The sequence below is a fragment of the Dendropsophus ebraccatus genome, chromosome 4 (assembly GCF_027789765.1).
Source record: "Dendropsophus ebraccatus isolate aDenEbr1 chromosome 4, aDenEbr1.pat, whole genome shotgun sequence".
Taxonomy (NCBI): Eukaryota; Metazoa; Chordata; class Amphibia; order Anura; family Hylidae; genus Dendropsophus; species Dendropsophus ebraccatus.
The window spans coordinates 4,865,692-4,887,185 of record NC_091457.1 but is presented as its reverse complement, the minus strand read 5'-3'; the positions used below and the strand labels follow the sequence as shown (position 1 = coordinate 4,887,185).

The following is a 21,494-nucleotide window of genomic DNA, read 5'->3' as shown; positions in this document are numbered from 1 at the left end:
CACCAATGAATATGTAAATATGAAAGACTATAGGGGTGCCACACGGCCATTTCTCTGAAGTGTCCCAGAAGTAATTTTTCAACAAAACCAGTGCCAGATTGTATGTTGCCCATGCTATTGTGATCAGCCAGTGTGGCCTTAATGTGCTTTCACGGCTTGCAGAGTCTCTGGTCTTGTACCCTATCATCTGGATTGTCATTGATCTGCAATTGCATAGGAAGCTCCTGTGAGTGGATCCTGATGATTTATGTGCTCAACCTTATTTAGCATGGCAGAACATCCCTCAGAAAACTAATACCAACCTCACTGATAGAGTGCCAAGGCGTGTACGTGTGTGGATTTCTGTGCATTGTGTTCCTATTAGAGATGAGCGAGAAAACACAACAATGACCGAGCTCAAGGAGACCAGTATGATTCCAATGAGGTACTTATTTAAGAGTTCTCACCGATGCCCTCCAAAAGTGTAAACATGCAAAACGTGTCTCAAAACACAAAAATAGCCAGATATCCCCAGCCTGTTGCCAATGGGTGCCTCCAGATAGGGAGAGCCCCAAACCACCCTGATCCCCTTAAGTCCCATATGGTTGTGAGTATTGGAACATAAATAGGAAAGCAATAGGGTGGCCCCTTTAGTGTCAAAGTCTAACTCTGTGGCGAGTATAGTGACTTGACAAGGGTTTACAAAGGCAGGCATCCATCCACAAACAGTGATTTCGGGGTATTTGCCCCTCGTCAGTGTGGAGCAGGACTCTGGCTAGTGGGGGCAATAAAAAGTGAGTCAATGGGAAACTCGAGAATTTTTGCAGTAGACTAAAGCTTTTCACAGGGAAGGTTGCCTGAAAACCTGGAAACCTCAGAAAATGATGGAAACAACACGCAAATGGACAGAAAACAGCAGGGGCAGCATGCATGGATGCTTCTGGGGCTGGCTAGTTGCAACATTACGCAAAATTATGGGCTCTTGGTGCTCTCCCCCATGTTCCTGTACCTCCTCCCTCGCTCCAACTTCTGTTCACTGTTGGACCAGTAATCTCCTGAGTTGTTTGATGTCTATCAGGGTTCAAAGTACAGCCTTGGACACACTGATGCAGTAGCTGTACTTTGCTGATCCCAGTCTCTCTCCCCGTACAACGACTCCCCCTCCTTCTTGGTTCTCTCCTTACTGCACAGCCAGCAGACCTCCATGTGATTGATAGTTGTCAGGGGGTGAAGACGCACAGCACTGCATATACTGTTAGTAGCTGTGCTTTGCTGATTCCCCCCCCCCCCCCCTCCTTCCTGCATCAGAGCCCTCACAGCACAGTGAGGATAGGTATAGCTGAACTACAGATCCCAGCCAGCCAACAGAATGTCAGCAACAGAAAGTCCAAGCCAGGAGCCAAGAGTAGCAAAAAAAAAATATGTTTTGAAAATTTTAAGCTCTTAGGACTGTTGGGTTCTTTGTGTCATATTCCTGCCTAACCGCACACTAATTCCTTGCCTAACACTCTCCCTAACAGACACAGCTCTCTACCTAATCTCATCTAGCTTGTGTCTGACGCGAACACTGCGGGACCTGATTCAGGCCATCTGATCTGGCCAGCCAATCGCTGCTATCGACATATAGGGTTCCTACGTGATGCTACAAGCTCCCAAAAACTCTCCTGCATGATGATTGGCTGAGAAAAAGCCGCCAAACATGCAGGAAGAGGAAGATGTCATTGTCTCAAGCATCGCAAGATGCTCGTCCGAGTAACGGGCACCATCGAGTACCCTAATACTGGAACGAGTGCCAAGCTCGGGCAACATGCTCGCTCATCACTAGTTCCTACTCATTTTTTTTTATTGCATAGCATTACCATGTCAATCCATCCTGCGATTTCTATAATATCATAACTTTTCCTGACAATAAACTTCTTCTACAGTATTATGTATTTTAAATCATCAGGCATTTGTGTTGTCTACAAATCAATCACTTTGTTTTACAGTCCAGCCCTGTATTACTACAAGAATCTGATGACTTTCTTTTACGCTGTTGAGAAAATCAATGAAGATCCTTCTATTCTGCCAAACCTGACTCTGGGATATCACATCTATGACTCCTGCTCAGATCCCAGGAAGGCCATAAGGAACATTTTACACATTTTGTCTGGGCCCGGACACATTGTCCCCAACTACTCCTGCACTCAGAAGAAGAAGGTTGTTGGTTTTATTGGAGATCATTTCTCATTGACCACTTTACCTATAGCGCAATTCTTGGGAATATATCCCTACTCACAGGTAAGTGATAAGAAGTGCCAGAAAGAAGTGCCTGGAAGTGCCAGGGCTCAAGGGAGAGCCCATCGTAACTGTACAGCATTGTGAGCTGGTTTGGGGAAGGGACCTTGGTCCTGTAGGGGGTGGGGGGGCACTAACTGTGATTAAATATCAGGTGGCATTATATTCAGGGCTTACTTGGAGGCTACTACCGGCACAGAGATGCCTAAATGTTACATAGATGCACAGAGATGACTTAACTACTATATGGTGGCACAGCAGTGTGCCTAACAACTACATAAAACAAAATATAAGACAGCGATCCATAGCGTAATTCAGACAGGGCTGAAGTGGTGAAAGTAAGCACATAGAACTCTCACCTGAGTAGGTTGTGTTGATGTAAGGAACAACTCTTACTGATAGCATGTGAATGAACCGCAGTTACTCCCGACTAATCCCCACAGGGATTAAAGACACTCAGTATCCTCCTCCACTCCAAGATTGGTAAAAGGCGCGGGTCCAAGGGGTATTGGTAATAAAAAAAAATAATTAAATTTATTAAAAGAATTATGTTAGAGACCGGTTCTGTTTCTTTATCAAATGTCTACAGGAGCCACCTCTTGGCTGGGTCCTTCCCAGAGGGATGTCTGGCTAGACTCCTTAATGACCATAGGAGTACATTTACGACCCCGCAGGCTGTGCCTTATTGCAGGAGGGTGTAAATGTATGCCCTGACGGCGGGCCCCACTGTGAAGCGTACTCAAGAGCTGAGCTCGCTTCATAGCAGGTAAGCACCGGCTGCTATCAACAGCCAGTCCCTTACTCTCAATGGCGGGCCACGACCGTTTAAGTGTAAGTGACCGGAGCATCTCCTTTCACTTACCGATCAGGACCCCCACAGCGTGTCTGTGGGGGTCCCGATTGCACTCCCTGACTGAAGGAGGTATACTGCTTACCACGGTGCAGTCTGATCTTCTGTCTTCTGATAGAGTCTGCCATAGGCCACAGACAGGCTCTATCAGAAGATCGCTGATAAAACTGATCCCTACTATGCTATGGCCACAGGCAGACTCTATCAGAAGATCGCTGATAAAACTGATCCCTACTATGCTATGGCCACAGACAGGCTCTATCAGAAGATCACAGATAACACTGATCCCTGCTATGCTATGGCCACAGACAGGCTCTATCAGAAGATCACAGATAACACTGATCCCTGCTATGCTATGGCCACAGGCAGGCTCTATCAGAAGATCACAGATAACACTGATCCCTGCTATGCTATGGCCACAGGCAGGCTCTATCAGAAGATCACAGATAACACTGATCCCTGCTATGCTATGGCCACAGACAGGCTCTATCAGAAGATCACAGATAACACTGATCCCTGCTATGCTATGGCCACAGACAGGCTCTATCAGAAGATCACAGATAACACTGATCCCTGCTATGCTATGGCCACAGACAGGCTCTATCAGAAGATCACAGATAACACTGATCCCTGCTATGCTATGGCCACAGGCAGGCTCTATCAGAAGATCGCTGATAACACTGATCCCTGCTATGCTATGGCCACAGGCAGGCTCTATCAGAAGATTGCAGATAACACTGATCCCTGCTATGCTATGGCCACAGGCAGGCTCTATCAGAAGATTGCAGATAACACTGATCCCTGCTATGCTATGGCATAGCATTTATCAGTGCATGGAATCAAATGAATGTATGTAACGATCCCCTGGGGAAACTTAAAAAATGTAAAAAATAAAATAAATAAATGTCTTAAAAAATTCCCCAAAGTTCCTCTCCCAATAAAAGTCTAAAGCACCCCACCTTCCCATTTTATCAATAAAACACATAAAAGTAATAAAATAAATAAACTAAACATGTAATATATATAAAGCAATATTATTACCGCACGGCAAACAACGTGAAGAAAAAATAGTAAAAAAAAAATGCCAAGATCGCTGATTTTTTATTACAATTTATATATTAAAAAAATAATAAAAAGTGATCATTACATCCAATGTAAATAACTATGGTACTATTAACCCTGGACGTACCTGTAGGCGACCCTGGACGTACCTGCATCCGACAGCTGCATCCGATTACTTGAATGCAGCCGTTCCCTGGTGTCTAGTGGGGGGGATTGCTCCTCCTGGACGGTGTCCCAGAGGAGCGATCCACACATCCTCCTCCATCTGGGCTCAGTGCCGTAATGGTGCTTATCCTGACTCGGCACTCGATTGCTTCCGGCTGCAGCAGCCGGAAGCAATCAAAGTGCCTATCTCATCGATCTATCCTGTATTACTATTTAGCATAGATCTAAATGAGGGATCAGAGTGCTTATACTAGAAGTCCCCCAAGGGGAATAACCCTAACCCCAGGGGGAATAACCCTAACCCCAGGGGAGGAATAACCCTAACCCCAGGGGGAATAACCCTAACCCCAGGGGGGAATAACCCTAACCCCAGGGGGGGAATAACCCTAACCCCAGGGGAATAACCCTAACCCCAGGGGGGCTTCTAGTATAAGTGTAAAAGTAAAAAAAAAGTATTGTTATTAATAAAAAAATAACCTCCCCTAATAAAAGTCAGAATCACCCCCCTTTTCCCATGTTATAAATAAAAATAAATAATAATCGCCCGAAATATTAATTAATCACATTCCTGATCTCGCACGGTAAATGGCGTAAGTGCAAAATAAATCCCAAAGGGCAAAATTGCGCATTTTTGGTCGCATCAAATCCAGAAAAATTGTAATAAAAAGTTGCATCAAAAAGTCGCATATGCACAACCAAGGTACCAATAGAAAGATCACATCATGGCGCAAAAAATGACACCTGACACAACCCCATAGACCAAAGGATAAAAGCGCTATAAGCCTGGGAATGGAGCGATTTTAAGGAACATATATTTGTTAACAATGGTTTGAATTTTTTACAAGCCATCAGATACAATAAAAGTTATACATGAAAGTCTGTGCAAGGAGCAGTTACCGGCACTACCACCTATATGCAGTGTGGTTCATATATAAGAAGATAGGAGTTATACTTATGAATGCCGCTACGGTGGTGCTCACTGCGCGAATCGCAAGGCAATATGTGAACAGTCATCAACGAAGAAAAAATGCCAGGGCACTCACCATTCAGCGTGCTGTATTCTTTATTATTCGATATGCATCTTCAAGCAGATAAAAGCAGGCAGCGGGGTGAATGCTAGACACCCTTCAAAGGACAGTCGTTTCGCGTCTCCACGCTTCGTCAGTCAGACTGACGAAGCGTGGAGACGCGAAATGGCTGTCCTGTGAAAGGTGTCTAGCGTTCACCCCGCTGCCTGCTTTTATGCACATCGAATAATAAAGAATACAGCACGCTGACTGGTGAGTGCCCTGGCATTTTTTCTTCGTTGAAAAAAGTTATACATGTTACATAGCGTTGTAACCGTAACAACTTGAGGAACATGTATAACAAGTCAGTTTTACCCCAGGGTGAGCTGCGTAAAAACGAAAAAAAAACAAATAAAAGTAATGCTTTTTTTTTTTTCAATTTCACCACACATTGAATTTTTTCCTGGTTTTGCAGTGTCCTTTATGAAAAAAATCAGCCTGTCATTGCAAAGTACAATTAGTGGTGCTAGACAATAAGGGCTCATGTGAGTTTCTAGGTGAAAAAATGCAAGTGCTATGGCCTTATCACCCAAACAATTTAGTGTTTTCCATGAAAAGTCACACTTCTTCACCACCGCACGTTGTGAAATGAATAGAAAATAGAGACAAGACATTGACAAGGTTAGAAATAATGATTTGTATGTGAAATAACATTGTTCTTCCATCACACTTTGCTTCCGTCCCAGAATCCTCCTTGTGCACCAATTCCAGCATTGCACACCTTTGGCATTCTAGCTATTAATCTGTTGGGGTAAGCTGGAGAAATTGCCCCCCACGCTTCTAGAAGCAGCTCCCACAAGTTGGATTGGTTGGATGGGCACGTCTGGCGTACCATACGGTCCAGCTGCTCCCACAATGGGGTGGTGATCTGGTGACTGCGCTGGCCACTCCATTCCCTATGATAGAATACCAGCTGCTGCTTCTGCTGGAAATAGTTCTTGCACAATTTGGAGGTGTTTAGGGTCATTGTCCTGTTGTAGGATGAAATTGGCTCCAACCAAGCGCTGCCCACTGGGTATGGCATGGCGGTGCAGAGTGATCGCCTTCCTTATTCACAATCCCTGTTACCCTGTACAAATCTCCCACCTTACCAGCACCAACCCCAGACCATCACATGACCTCCACCATGTATAACAGATGGCGTCAGGCATTCTTCCAGCATCTTCTCATTTCTTCTGCGTCTCACAAACGTTCTTCTTTGTCATCCAAACTCCTCAAACTTGGATTCATCCATCGTCCACAACACTTTTTTCCAGTCTTCCTCTCTCCAATGTCTGTGTTCTTTTGCCCATCTTAATCTTTTTCTTTTATTGGCCGGTCTCAGATACCGCTTTTTCTTTGCCACTCTGCCCTGAAGCCCAAAATCCTGCAGCCGCCTCTTCCCTGTAGATGGTGACACTGGTGTTTTGCGGGTACTATGTAATGAAGATGCCAGTTGGGGACCTGTGAGGCGTCTGTTTCTCAAACTAGAGACTCTAATGTGCTTAACTTCTTGCTACAGTGTGGGTCCCACCATGTTTTCCCTCTTTTGGGAATTTGAAATATTTTTAACCTCTTAAGGACCCATGTCTTACCGGTACGTCATGGATCACTGTCACTTAAGGACCCATGACGCCGCGGCCGGCCGGGTCCCGATCGGGGGAGATAGCCTGCTATAATACATAGCAGGCCATCTCTCCCTGTCGGCATGGAGGGTTGTAAACCCCCCCCATGCCGACGATCGCCGCTATTGGCTGATAAGCCCATAGCGGCAATCGGAACCTTTCGGGGCCATCGGTGGCCCGATGACCCGGAAAAAAATGGCGGTCGGTGCTGTCGGAGGAAAGCACCGACCGCCATTACTGTAAAAAGTAATGGTGGTCACGGTACCACCGTCCCGATCGCCGTGAACGGCCGGCCGGCAGTTCACGGCGATCAAAGTCCCCACAAGTAATAAATACCTGCTCCGGACCCCTCAGCTAGGTAGCTGAGGGGTCCAGAGCAGGTATTTGTACATTACTCACCTGTCCCGGGGTCCTGATCGGCGTCTTCCGGGTTCCCGGCGTCCTCTTCATCTTGTCGGGTCTTCGGCTTCTTCCGTGACGTCCCGATCGGCTTGATCTGGGCTCCAGCGTCGTCTTTTTTCGTATTTTTCCGGTTCCAGCGTCGTCTTTTTTCGGATCTTGCGCTCTGCTGCCCCCTAGCGGCTGATAAGTGTAATACACGTATCAGCCACTACAGGGATGTTCAGAATGTAGTAAAAAAAATAAAAATTTTCCCAATTTTTTTTTTTCTATTTTCCGCACCCTATCGCCGCTGATTGTTGATCAGCATCGCACGAAAGTGCGCTACTAATCAGCAACTCCTCCTTTTTGGCGTAGGGTGTTTTTTTTTTATATCCTACTGCCACGGTCTGCTGATAAGTGCCGAACATAAGTGCGGCATTTATCAGCAACACCATTTTTGGCGTAGGTTTTTTTTTTATACTTACTGTAAAAAACACGTAAAAAAACACTACATTACACCACACTACACTACATTGAATAAAGTTTTACACTACACCACTACATACCCCATATACCAATCCCTATATAAAAGTGGCCCCCGGCGTGTTTTCGGTATCGGACGCATACGTTATTATTGCCTCCGACACTGAAACAGCCAGTGAGGATGAATGGGGGGGTCCTTCTTTCCTCCATTCATCCTCATCCTCCTCATCATCCAGTGACGTGTCTGGGGGTAGCGTAGTGTAGCTGCCCCCCAGACACGTCTTTTCCGCCAGTACCGTCCCAATAAGAGATGACTGTATGGCGTGAAATTCTACACACTCTGTGAGAGTACCTCAGGGTACTCTTACAGATTTAGGGTACGTGCACACTGCGGAATGGCGAAGGATAACCCTTTGTGCATTCCGCAGCTGGCACCCGCCGGCGGACTGATGCGGGCGCATGTCTCTACCCGTGTCATAGACTCCATGTTATGCACGGGCGGATTCCATCATCCGTCATTCCATCAACACGTTGGACGGAGAGTGGAATCCGCCCGTGCATAGAATGGAGTCTACGTCATTTTCAACCTTATAAACTAATAATTGGCCTAATACCCCCAAATAAATTAGAATTGTCCCTTTTCCCCAGCTAAATAGGTATGGCCGCCATTCCCATTAGAGGATGCCATGATGCAATTACAAAGCCTCTGTGCGGCCAGGACAGTAGAAACCCCCCACAAGTGACCCCATTCTGGAAACTACACCCCATAAGGAATCTAACAAGTGGGGCAGCGGGTATATGGCCCCCAAGTGACGGCCACATTTTGGACGTGAAAATGAAAAAAATTGTATTTTTTATTTTCACGGCACATGTTCTACACATGTGCCCATCACTAGTGGGGTCCATATGCTCACTGCACCCCTTGTTAGATTCCTTATGGGGTGTAGTTTCTAGAATGGGGTCACTTGTGGGGGGTTTCTACTGTCCTGGCAGCACAGGAGCTTTGTAATTGCGACATGGCCTCCATCCTCCATTCCAGCCTCTAAATGGCGTTCTGTCCTTTTGGTGACTTGCCCTGTGCCCATATGGCACATTATGTCCACATGTGGGGTATTTTCGTGTAGGGGTATTTACCCTACGCGTTTTGCTTTTATTTTCTTTTTTAACCCCTTGTGGAAATGGAAAAAAATCAAGGCTAGACCAACATTTAGTGTAATTTTTTTTTAATCTTTACTCTAAATCATTGATCTTGTCTTGATTTTTTCATTTTCACAAGGGGCTAAAAGATAAAAAAAACACAATGTGTAGAGCAATTTCCCCTGAGTACGGAAATACCCCACATGTGGACATAAAGTGCCATGCGGGTGCAGGGTAAGCCTCCAAAGGGAAGGTGCGCCATTTGGTTTTTGAAGGCTGGATTTGGATGGAATGGATTTCGAGGGGCCATGTTGCATTCAAAAGGCCCCTGTGTTGCCAAGACAAGTTAAACCCCCCCACAAGTGACCCCATTCTGGAAACTACACCCCTCAAGGAATCTAACAAGGGGTGCAATGAGGATATGGACCCCTGGATGACGGGCACATTTGTGCCATGAAAGTGAAAAAATGAAAATTTTCACTTTCACGTCACATTTTTCCACATTTATGCCCGTCACAGTGGGGTCCATATGCTCACTGCACCCCTTGTTAGATTCCTTGAGGGGTGTAGTTTCCAGAATGGGGTCACTTGTGGGGGGTTTCCAGTGTCTTGGCAGGACGAGGGCTATGTAAATGCGACATGGCCCTTGAAATCCATTCCATCCAAATCCAGCTTCCAAAAGCCAATTGGCGCTCCTTCCCTTTGGAGGCTCGTCCTGCGCCCGCTTGGCACTTTATGTCCACATGTGGGGTATTTCTGTACTCGGGAGAAACTGCGCTACATGTTTTGTGTTTTTTTTTTCCTTTTATCCCTTTGTGAAAATGAAAAATTGAAGGCTAGAATAACGTTTTAATGTAAAAAATACTTTAGTCTTTTTCCAAGCCATATTGTTCGGAAAATCTGTGAAGCACCTGTGGGGTCCAGATGCTCACCGCACCCCTTGTTACATTCCTTGAGGGGTTTAGTTTTCTAAATGGTGTCCCTTTAGGGGTGTTTTTTAGGTTTTGGCACCCCAGAGCCTCTGCCAACCTGAAGTGGTACAGTCAAAAATGACCAAAAATAACGGAGCCATTGAAATTCACTAGGCGCTCCTTTATATCTGAGGCTTGTGGTTGCGTCAAATAGCGCAATAGGGCCACATATGGGGTATTTCTGTAAACTGCAGAAACGGGGCAATCAATATTGGGGTGCATTTCTCTGGTATTAAGCTTATAATTATGAAAAATATTGGATTACAATAAAATCTCTGCACAGAAAATTAAAATTTTCAAATTTCTTACACACTTAGCTTTTATTTCTGTGACTCCCCTAAAGGGTTAAAAAACTTTGTGGATATGCTTTTGCAGAGTTTAGGGGGTGCAGTTTCTGAAATGGGGTGCTTTGTGGGGCTTTCTAACACACAGTCCACTCAAATACACTTTGAACCTGAACAATTCCCTAAAAATATCTGATTTTGAAATTTTACAGAAAATTTGGAAATTTGCTGCTAATGTTTTAAGCTTTCTATTGTCTATAAAAAATGAAATACAGTTTAATAAATGCTGCCAACATAAAGTAGACATGTTGCTAATGCTATTTAATATATAATTTATGTGGTATAACCATTTTCTGTATAAGCAGAAAAGTTTTAAAGTTGGAAAAATGCATTTTTTCACAATTTTTCACGCTATTTTGGTTTTTTTCATAAAGATTCGTTATAAGTATCGACTCAAATTTACAAGAAACGAGAAGTACAATATGTCACGAGAAAACAATCTCAGAATCAGCCGGATAGGTAAAAGCATCCCGAAGTTATTAATGAATAAAGTGACACTGGTCAAATTCATAAAATTTGCTCCGGTCCCTAAGGCCATTTCAGGCTCTGTCCTTAAGGGGTTAATGTGCAGGGATCTGTCTTTCTTTGCCATTTTTGTATGTTTTTGGTACTTTTTTGGATTCATGTTTATTAAACTTAATTGTGTACTTTGATAAATTTGATTGTGGGTGTGCTCCTATATTAGACATCTCTTTTTCTCTTGGGTAGTGTCCTATGTTCTATCTTCCCTATCACAGCTCAGCCCATCAGAGGATGAGGTGGGACACCAGTGTAGCTGCTGATTGGCTGAGCGGTGATAGTGAAGATAGAAGCCTGGAGTGTAAGGTATAATTCCCCCCATACACACACCACACAGCACATTCTGTTCCCCAGGGGGATAACTTGGCGCCCTGGGAGCCAGACTGTCACTTTGTAGCATTTCAGGCTAACCAGGTTTGATCAAATATTTTACTAAGATCCTCACTTTTTAATATCTACAGAGCAGTTGTTTACCGTGTGCACGCTGGGAGGACTATATAAGTAAGCCCTTGCACCTGTGGGTTGCTGCTGCACGTTCTGTTTTTTGTTTTAACCAGGTAAACTCTTCGCGTCTCTCATTGTTTTCTATGAAGCTCGTTACATGAGTCAAGCACTCGAACATTGAGAAATGCTCGACTAAAGAGCAGGCAAGCATTTAAGTGCTCTATGAACTCTTCTCCGGTCCATAATTCAAGCCGTTGGTAATAGGGAACATTGTGGGAATAACTATATTTTCTCCACAATAATAACCATGTTTTTGTTAATAATTCAGATTAGCTATGGAGCCACAGACACATTGTTGGGTGACAGACGTCTGTTCCCGTATTTTTTCCGGACCGTCCCAGATGACTACACATCTTTTTCCGTCATAAGTTACTTCTTACGCTCCTTTGGCTGGACCTGGGTTGGAGTCATCGCCTTTGATGATAACATTGGAGATAGAGAAGCCAGCTTACTGACCAGTGTCCTCTCCAGTCATGGCATCTGTGTGGACTTTGTCTTCAAAGGAAGTTACTGGAAGAGACAGGAAATGCCAAGAAAAGTCATGAAAAGTATCTTTGAGGTGATGATGAAGTCTTCTGCCCGGATTATTATAGTTTGCGGAACTTTTTCTACCCTCCTGATAAATTTTATTACAAAATTTCGACATACGAAACATGACAAGATCCTAATCCTTAATCCCACCTACTCTCCTTATTTTAGAGATGCAAAGATATTCAATATCACTTTGTTATTTGACCTGAAACCAGGAAAAATTCCAGACATGGAAAGTTACTTCAAAAGTTTCCATCCCTTGAGAAATCCTAAAGACAAAATCCTTGAAAATCTCTGGATTATAATGTTTCATTGTTTAACAGGAAATAGGGAAAAGGATAAGATGTTTGCATCAATGCATGAGATATCTCTTCATAAATGTGATGGAGCAGAGAGAATAGAACATTTTCTACCTCCATGTAGAGGAAATAGTTTCCAGATATATCTGGCTGTCCGCTCCCTGGCTGACGCCTTCCACCATATGTACATCTCTCATTGCCACCCGTCTACAGACCATCAGATACATCAGTATACACACAAGGTGAGTCTATGAAGATAATATTCCTTCCACCATATGTACATCTCTCATGGCCATCAGTCTACAGACCATTAGATACATCAGCATACACACAAGGTGAGGAGTCTATGGGCATAATATTCCTTCCACCATATGTACATCTCTCATGGCCATCAGTCTACAGATCATCAGATACATCATCATACACACAAGGTGAGTCTAGGGATAATATTCCTTCCACCATATGTACATCTCTCATGGCCATCAGTCTACAGACCATCAGATACATCAGTATACACACAAGGTGAGTCTATGAAGATAATATTCCTTCCACCATATGTACATCTCTCATGGCCATCAGTCTACAGACCATTAGATACATCAGCATACACACAAGGTGAGGAGTCTATGGGCATAATATTCCTTCCACCATATGTACATCTCTCATGGCCATCAGTCTACAGACCATCAGATACATCAGTATACACACAAGGTGAGTCTATGGAGATAATATTCCTTCCACCATATGTACATCTCTCATGGCCACCAGTCTACAGACCATCAGATACATCATCATCCACACAAGGTGAGTCTATGGGGATAATATTCCTTCCACCATATGTACATCTCTCATGGCCATCAGTCTACAGACCATCAGATACATCAGCATACACACAAGGTGAGTCTATGGGGATAATATTCCTTCCACCATATGTACATCTCTCATGGCCATCAGTCTACAGACCATCAGATACATCAGCATACACACAAGGTGAGGAGTCTATGGGGATAATATTCCTTACAAATCAAATAAGTGATGCAGATAAGAACAGGGTATTGATAGTTACAGTATGTAACAGCATTCTCTTCTGAACAATCCCTTTAAATGAAGTACTAGAGAAAAAAAAAAAAAAAAGGGAATAAGCTCTTGTGCCCTAGCTCACCTGCAGCCCATTGGGCTAGTACCATTTTACCCCAACCGGGGTATGGATTCTGGGTGGACATCCAAAGCGTGGATAGAAGAACAGGGACTATAAAAGCTGGAGTTACCTCCCAACGGGAAGAAAAAACAAGAAAACTGGAAGTATGTGTGTGAACCAGTGCTTTCCCTGAAGCAACTCAACTCTCCGAAGTAAAGATGACTAAAAACTAGTGATGAGCGAATACTGTTCGATCGAATAGATATTCGATCAAATAGTAAGGTATTCGATCTATAGTATATAATCGAATAGTTCGCCAAATATTCGATAAATATTCAATAAGCGTTCAAATCCCCCAGCTTCCGGTTTTTACCTCCAAGTGGTCGAATAGATGTTTTTCAATAATCAAATACTTGTTCCCATAGAGTTCCCAAACAGTTTATTGCAAACGGCAGAGAGTGTACATGGAGAAACTGTAAAAGTCAACACTTACTCCAAATAAAATCCATTTATTGAAGATTCATGATCCATAAAATCAGTAATAGAAAAAATACAAGATACAAAAACATGCAGGACACACAGTCTGAGGCGTGTCTGGCCTATTGGCCCCTAATCATAGATAGTGTGTATTGGGCCATACTGAGGTAAAAGTAGGGAGGGGACTTAGCACACCTCCCCTCTTCACATGTTAGCCAACAAACCTTTTAAACAGACACTTAAAAGAGAAGTCCAGCGAAAATTTTTATTAAAGTTATGTATTGTTCCCCAAAAGTTATACAAATTACCAATATACACTTATTACAGAAAATGCCCATATATTCCTTTTTCTCTGCACTTACTACTGCATAAAGGCTTCACTTCCTGGATAAAATGGTGATGTCACTTCCTGGATAACATGGTGATGTCACTTCCTGTATAACGTGATGATGTCACTTTCTGGATAACTTGTTGATGTCACTTCCTGGATAACGTGGGGATGTCACTTACTGGATAACATGGTGATGTCACTTCCTGGATAACATGGGGATGTCACTTCCTGGATAACATGGTGATGTAACTTCCGGGATAACATGGGGATGTCACTTCCTGGATAACATGGTGATGTCACTTCCTGGATAACATAGTGACCTGACTCCCAGAGCTGTGCGGGCTGTGGCTGCTGGAGAAGATGATGGCAGGGGGACACTGAGGGATCCAGGGCACAGGAGGGACACTGAGCATCCCTCTGCCATCATCCTCTCCAGCAGCCACAGCCCGCACAGCTCTGGGAGTCAGGTTGTGACATCACCATGTTTTCCAGGAAGTGACATCACCATGTTATCCAGGAAGTGACATCCCCATGTTATCCAGGAAGTGACATCACCATGTTATGCAGGAAGTGACATCACCATGTTATCCAGGAAGTGACATCACCATGTTATCCAGGAAGTGACATCACCATGTTATCCAGGAAGTGACATTACCATGTTATCCAGGAAGTGACATCACCATGTTATCCAGGAAGTGAAGCCTTGATGCAGTAGTAAGTGCAGTGGAAAAAAAACACTTTATAAGAATTTTCCATAATATATCTATATTGGTGATTTGTATAACTTTTTGGGGGCGATACAATACTTTAATAAAAAAATTTCACCGGACTTCTCCTTTAATACAGACAAAATAAGCACATATAATATCGTGCTTATAGTTCAGTGAAAGATCGAGTCTATGATTTAACCATTGGGAACAGATGTGGCCAACATTAATATCCAATATCCCTCCCGATTGGTCTGTCCTGGTATCTCCTCCGCGTTCAGCACAGGAAAGCTTTACAATGCCTACGATAGGCAAGGCAGACACATCTCCTGCATGAAGCAAAGAGAAGTGTGTGGAGACCTTAGATGGGTTTCTTACATTAGTATGCTCTCTATGTTCCTCAAGTGAGTACGATTACAATGATAGGTAACTTATTTAACTTTTATTTTATTTGACTGCTTTCAAAAATTATTTTTTTTTTTTATAAATGTGTTTAAAATAGTTCTATTACCTTCCTTTCAAGGCTTTTATTTTTTGGTCTGTGGGGATATTTAAGGCGTTATTTTTTGCGCCATGATCTCTGTTTTCCATCGGTATCTTACCTGCATATATGCAACTTTTTGATCGCTTTTTATTACAACTTTTGATGTGACCTAAAATTTTGCACTTTGGCGGGATTTGGCGCTTACACTGTCTACCAAGCGAGATCAGGAATGTGATAATTTAATAGTTGAGTCCAGATGCGGCAATAGCAAAAAAAAAAAAAAAAATCCTTCCTTCCTTCCTTCGCAGCAGCAAACCCCCATAGAAAACCTCTCCTGCTCTGGACAGATCCTGTCTGGAGAGTATCCAACCTGCCCTTTGTTGATAACAATTGCAAATATGCCCCTATTTTTCAAGGATTATTACCTTTATGGATCCTATTTTGCAGCAATAAAGATTAAGGCTATGTTCACACTACGTAAAACTACAGCCGTTGTTGCCGATGGCAACAACGGCCGTAGTTTTTGTGCAGCGGAACACAGCCTATTAAGCAATGGAATCCCGGCCGGAGCGTACACACATCGTACACGCTCTGGCCGGGATCTGTGCGGCCCTGCAAATAACTGATAGTTCACACAGTGAAGCGAGCGGCTCCGGACGCTCACTTCACTGTGTGCTATGGTAAGCTCTGATGCGGGCACGCGCTGATGCGCCCGCATCAGAGCTCTGCAGCCGGAAAGATCATCTGGCCAGAACTTAAGTACCGGCCGAGATGATCCGGCCAGAGACCGGCCGTTCCGTGACCTGGCCGGGGTCATGGAACAGCAGGTCTCATACGTTGTGTGAACATAGCCTAACAGACACACACCCCAAGCAAATGGGACATTTGCAGTTTTTATTCTGACATGACAAATTGCCATCTCTTTAAGGGAGTTTTTGTGGCGATCACCTCCTCCCTCAGCTCATCCTGGAAGTACAGTTACCATCTGTTTCTGTGCATTATTTTTAGTCTTTTTTGTTCTCTCATATTCACTTTATTTGATGTAATCTTTATCTTATTATAGAAGGTGCACAATTACATAAAAGCCATGATATGTTCCGATGAATCTGGAGGAGAACGCAAATGTTTCACTGACCAAGGAGATAAGGAATACCTCTATACCGTTAATAATGCCACTCTATGGAATATTTATAACTCGTCTTTGACCACAATGGGATCATTGGATATTTGGATTAGCGCACAGGACACAGAATGGAAGAAAAACATAAAGAGAGTGAGTTCTTGGAAAACTTTCCTGCTTCATTTCACTAAATATATTTTATCTGCTCCTCACAGGTTCCATCTCACATTAAAGAGGTTGTATGGAAAAAAAAATAACTTTCCCTCTATCCATAGGATAGGAAAAAGTAAGAGATCAGGGGGGTCCGACCTCCGTACCCTCTGACAATCACCGTATCACCCCCCAGCTTCTTTGTTATTCATTGCTATGGAGGTGCTGGAGAAAGCCAAGTAAGCATTTTTATCGGCACTTCCATAGGAATGAATAGAGCCGAGGGTCATGTGCCATACCTACGGCTCTATTCATAACAAAGAATCTGGGGACCAATACGGAGATTGCCGGGGAGGTTTGACCCCTGCAATCTTTTACTTTTCCCTTATCCACAACATAGTGGAAAAGTAGTTTTTTTTAAGGCCAACCTTTTTAAGGCTTCCTCAGGGGAAGTCTTAATGTGAGACGGAACATGTGGGACTTGTTGGACCCCAACACTGACCTCTCCTGTTCTACATTTCTCAGCCCATCTCTTCCGAGATTTTTTTTTTGTTTGCACTTTTACATTTTTGTGCATCTTTGTATATTCTGACATTACAGATCTTCCTATGTGGTGTCCCACCACGGGTGTTTTTCTCAAAGCTAAGTGGTAATGAAGGTACTTAAATATTTTGTTACTAGACGTCAGTGTTTATTGTGTATGCTCTTATGGATTGCATAGCTGAAGCTAACAAAGGGTTACTGTTTCTTATATATTATGTACTTTTACTATCCATTGGAGATACTCTTCTCTTCTGACCTATCCTTTCTCTTCTTTACTTTGCACACATTCCTTTCCACGACTCACAGGGTCTTTTACATACCCCTGCAGGAAGTAGTCACTTGGTGGGAGGAAGTGTAGCGTCAGTCTTATCTGGTTTCTCATTGTAGAAGGATACACAGAACAGACGTCCCTGCTGCAGTCAAGTCAGGGCTTGGCTCTGCCAGGACCCTTGTCCGGGACAGTCTAGTGTATGAAGCAGCCAGAGATGTTTAGTTTCTCCAGTCTTTAATGTGATGCAGTTCTAGACACTACCAAGGGAGAAAAGTTGGGGATACACCTAGCCCACGCCAAGAACCACTCTGCAAAGTGCAAGGCAGTATCCTGATACACAGAGGTACTAGCCCGGATAGAACAAAGATACCAGAAGGTCTATGTATTCTAACTTGCAGTGCAGGTGACACCGGAACACCCTTGGCCACTTAGCTTCACCCAGGTAACTACAGCTGGGGCTTGTATCACCCTATTAGGATGAGAAACTCGACACTGTAGGGCAGAAGGTGGTCAGAAATCAGTCTAAACACAGTAACAGTCTAAACAAAGGTTAACTTCTCACTCTCAAGTCTCAAGTATTTCTCTCAAGTTCCGGCAGAGCACAGTACTACTTTGGGTTGGGACTCCCTTGACAAACTCCTCTCCTCTACACTGCCCCACTCTACTCTAAACTCTCCAAGTTAGTACAACTAACTCTATTGTATTCCACTCTTTCAAGTATCTCCAGCACAGGTCCAGTGCTAAAGTCTGTATCAAGATAATCTATTTACTGCCAAAGTGTTTTATATTATTCAGAGACTACACAGTAAAGCTGTTCTATTTTTATCACTGGTACTCAGTCATCTGTTCATCTGCACCAGCACCTATACACAGTAGCAGCAAACCTTGGGTTATTTTTCCCCTTTCTGTTGGTTGCAGTACCGATAGTCCAGGTGGGTCAGTTGCCACCCAGGACTACCGTGACAAGGGACCCATCACAGCCCGGCAGGTCACCACCCATTTTGGGGAACAGTACCGCAATCCACTATACAAAGCAGGTAGCAACATCACACCTGTGTGCTGGACTAGCACTGGTGTCACAACACTTACATCACTGGCTGAGCTGTACAACACAACCAGTCACCACAGAAGTCACCAGTAACATCACAGCACATCACTGGTCGAATTCACCACAATTATACTTGCACTTTATAGGGTTTTGCTTGTACCTTGCAGGTTGAGTGTGACCTGTTTTATATACTTGTATATTAGGTATTGCAGGTCCTCAGATTTGTTTTAATCACAAATGGTAATTTTTTTGCATTATTTTTGTATTACAAATGGATTTGAATACAATTTACTTACAGTATGTATTATACTATGGTGTGCCGGTCTTTATATGTGACATAAGGAAAAAAAAAGATTTTCATCCCTGGACAACCCCTTTAATAACATACACACAGCTCACCATCAGTTTAACAATAAGTTTGACAAATAAATAAATCATTTCCTTGTCATATTTATATTTTATTTTTTGAAAATTACACAAAGTATCTTACAAGACAAATAAGCTCCCTTGGGAAATATGCTCTTATTTATGGTCCACCACCTATGGACATTCTAAATAATACAGTAAAAAGTTATACTCATATGATGGTAAAGTCGTCACATCGGGCCAGATTAACTTTTAAATCATAAAATATCAGGGGACAAATTGACCTAAATTGGTGACATTTTGTCTTTTTGCAGATGCCCAGATCCCAATGTTCACCAAGCTGCTCCCCCGGACACAGGAAAATGGCGACCTCTAGTATACACATGTGCTGCTATGACTGCGCCCAATGTCCAGAAGGAGAAATCTCCAATAGATCAGGTAGATTATAACATCTTTCTATGTATATCATCTTTATCATCCTCACATAATGCACCATATTCAGATAATAGATCTTTAAAGGGGTTTTCCCATGTAAAGTTCCCCCTTTATCCAGGATTGGGGATCACTGCTGGGAACCTCTGCGATTTCAGGAACAGGGAGCTGAGTCTCCTCTGAAAATTAGGAAGGCACCCCAAAAATGGAGCAGCTGTCACAGGTGAAAACTGCCACTCTATTCTTTCTCTAAGGGAACTGCTAAAGATTGCTGGGCATGGGGTTTGGCTATCTTAGTTGACTCTCATATAGAATAATTGGCTACAGGGACAAGCAGCATGATAATGCAAATTCTACATCCTAAGGCAATGTTCACACAGTGTAATGAATTCAGAAACCTATGGCCGTAGTGGTCATTGAACACAATTACCATAGGTTTCCGACTGCATTTCAATAGAACAATGGGCGTTGTTGTGTTTGGCTGTTCTCCCGACCATAGTGAAGTCAATGATTAATTGTTTTTATTATTATGTATTATTTATGTATTCTTCTACTGTCCAGAATTAGGCGCCCTCAGTGCCCCCCATGTGACCACAAGGAATGAGCGCCTCTCACATAGACTTTCTATTACAGATAGTGAGAACTGCAGGAAATGTCCGGAAGACGCCTGGTCAAATGAGAACAGAACATTGTGTGTGATGAAGGAGATGGAATATTTATCTTATACTGAGGACATCATTTCTATCGCTTTTTCCTCTTTAGCCACTTTCTTCTGGATTCTGACTCTTCTCATTCTTCTCATTTTTGTTTCCCAACGTGACACGGCGATTGTGAGAGCGAATAACAAGAACCTGAGCTTTGTCCTCCTGGTCTCCATCATGCTGAGCTTCCTCTCTGTCTTCTTGTTCCTCGGTCGTCCTGTGGATACAACCTGCAGGATACGTCAGATCTCTACTGGAATACTACTCTCAGTATCTATCTCTTCATTGTTGGCCAAGACCATCATGGTTTACATGGCATTCAGAGCCACCAAGCCTGGAAGTGTGTGGAGCAGATGGAGTGGAGTAACGCTCCCTAACTGTGTGCTCCTGATCTGCTCCTCTGTCCAGGGGGTCATCTGTATGAGTTGGGTGACCCTCTCTCCCCCCTTCCAGGAGCTGGACACACACTCTTATAAGGAGAAGATGGTGGTTCAGTGTAATGAAGGGTCAGATCTTTGCTTCTACTCTGTCCTGGGTTATATGGGGATTCTGGCCGCTGTTAGTTTTATTACAGCTTTCTTAGCCAGGACATTACCGGACAGTTTCAATGAGGCCAAGTACATCACCTTCAGCATGCTGGTGTTCTGCAGTGTCTGGATAGCCATGATCCCGGCTTATCTCAGCACCAAAGGCAAATACATGGTGGCCGTGGAGATATTTGCCATCCTGGCTTCTAACGCTGGACTGTTGGGCTGTATATTCTTCCCCAAATGTTATATCATTCTGTTCAAGCCGGAACTAAATACAAGAAAACATATTCTAGGAACTAAAAATAATTATGCAAATTCTTGATTCTGGAGTATCTTGTAACAAAATGGAAATGTAAGGTGGCCATGGAGAATGTATTTGTTTTTGGTTTATAGGGTATGGACACATTTGAAGGCATATTTGTTTGTTCTTGCTTTGTATTTGTTATGACCATGGGGTTTATAGGCTTTAGAGACATTTGAAATCGAATTTGTTCATTCTTGCTTTGTACTTATTGTGACACAGAAACCTTTTCTTTATAAGTCTTTATTAAAAGAAAATGTTCTCATTATTTCTTACACTGTGTTCTACTTGTTTCTCCATACTGTATATTGTTGGCAGTTGTGTCTTTCTCTGCCGAATGATGTTGTAATGACGTGTAAAGATCGAGGGGGCCTGGATGTTTTTCTTGAAAACTATATAGTTACAAATCTTGGTTATTAAATTCCTAGTGATTGATCATTGATGCGGGAATTCATTCTGATTGGTATATAGGGAGTTGGGAAGGAGTTCTTTTGTTTCCCTCTAGCAGGGAGCAATTGGCAAGATCATCATATCCTCTTAAGCATCTCAGTACTTGATGTACATGGGCCACATGAGTCTGTAGATTAGGTGAATAGATCAGAATATCATCAAGGTGCACAATGATACACAATAACGCTAGAAAATGTCATTGACAAATTCTTGGAAGACGGCTAGGGCGTTGCATAAACCACAAGGCGTCATCAAATACTCAAGGTGTCCAT

At 43.2% G+C, this 21,494-nt stretch overlaps 1 protein-coding gene across 1 annotated transcript; it reads left to right on the top strand.

Annotated features, from left to right (window-relative positions):
- The first annotated feature begins 386 nt into the window (after positions 1-386).
- Positions 387-20,793, top strand: LOC138789169 (vomeronasal type-2 receptor 26-like). The gene is made up of 6 exons (XM_069967772.1): positions 387-424; positions 1,968-2,259; positions 11,612-12,415; positions 16,374-16,583; positions 19,123-19,246; positions 19,874-20,793. Exons 1-6 carry the CDS (start codon positions 387-389, stop codon positions 20,791-20,793), a joined length of 2,388 nt encoding a protein of 795 aa, XP_069823873.1.
- The last annotated feature ends 701 nt before the right edge of the window (positions 20,794-21,494 follow it).

What these genes read in the sequence shown, in the direction of transcription:
- LOC138789169 (XM_069967772.1), top strand. Translation starts at nt 387, where the DNA reads ATGACCGAGCTCAAGGAGACCAGTATGATTCCAATGAG. An exon ending in TACATCAGTATACACACAAG is followed by an intron (nt 12,416 to 16,373) that starts GTGAGTCTATGA and finishes ATCTTATTATAG; the next exon opens with AAGGTGCACAATTACATAAA. An exon ending in AGAAATCTCCAATAGATCAG is followed by an intron (nt 19,247 to 19,873) that starts GTAGATTATAAC and finishes TTTCTATTACAG; the next exon opens with ATAGTGAGAACTGCAGGAAA.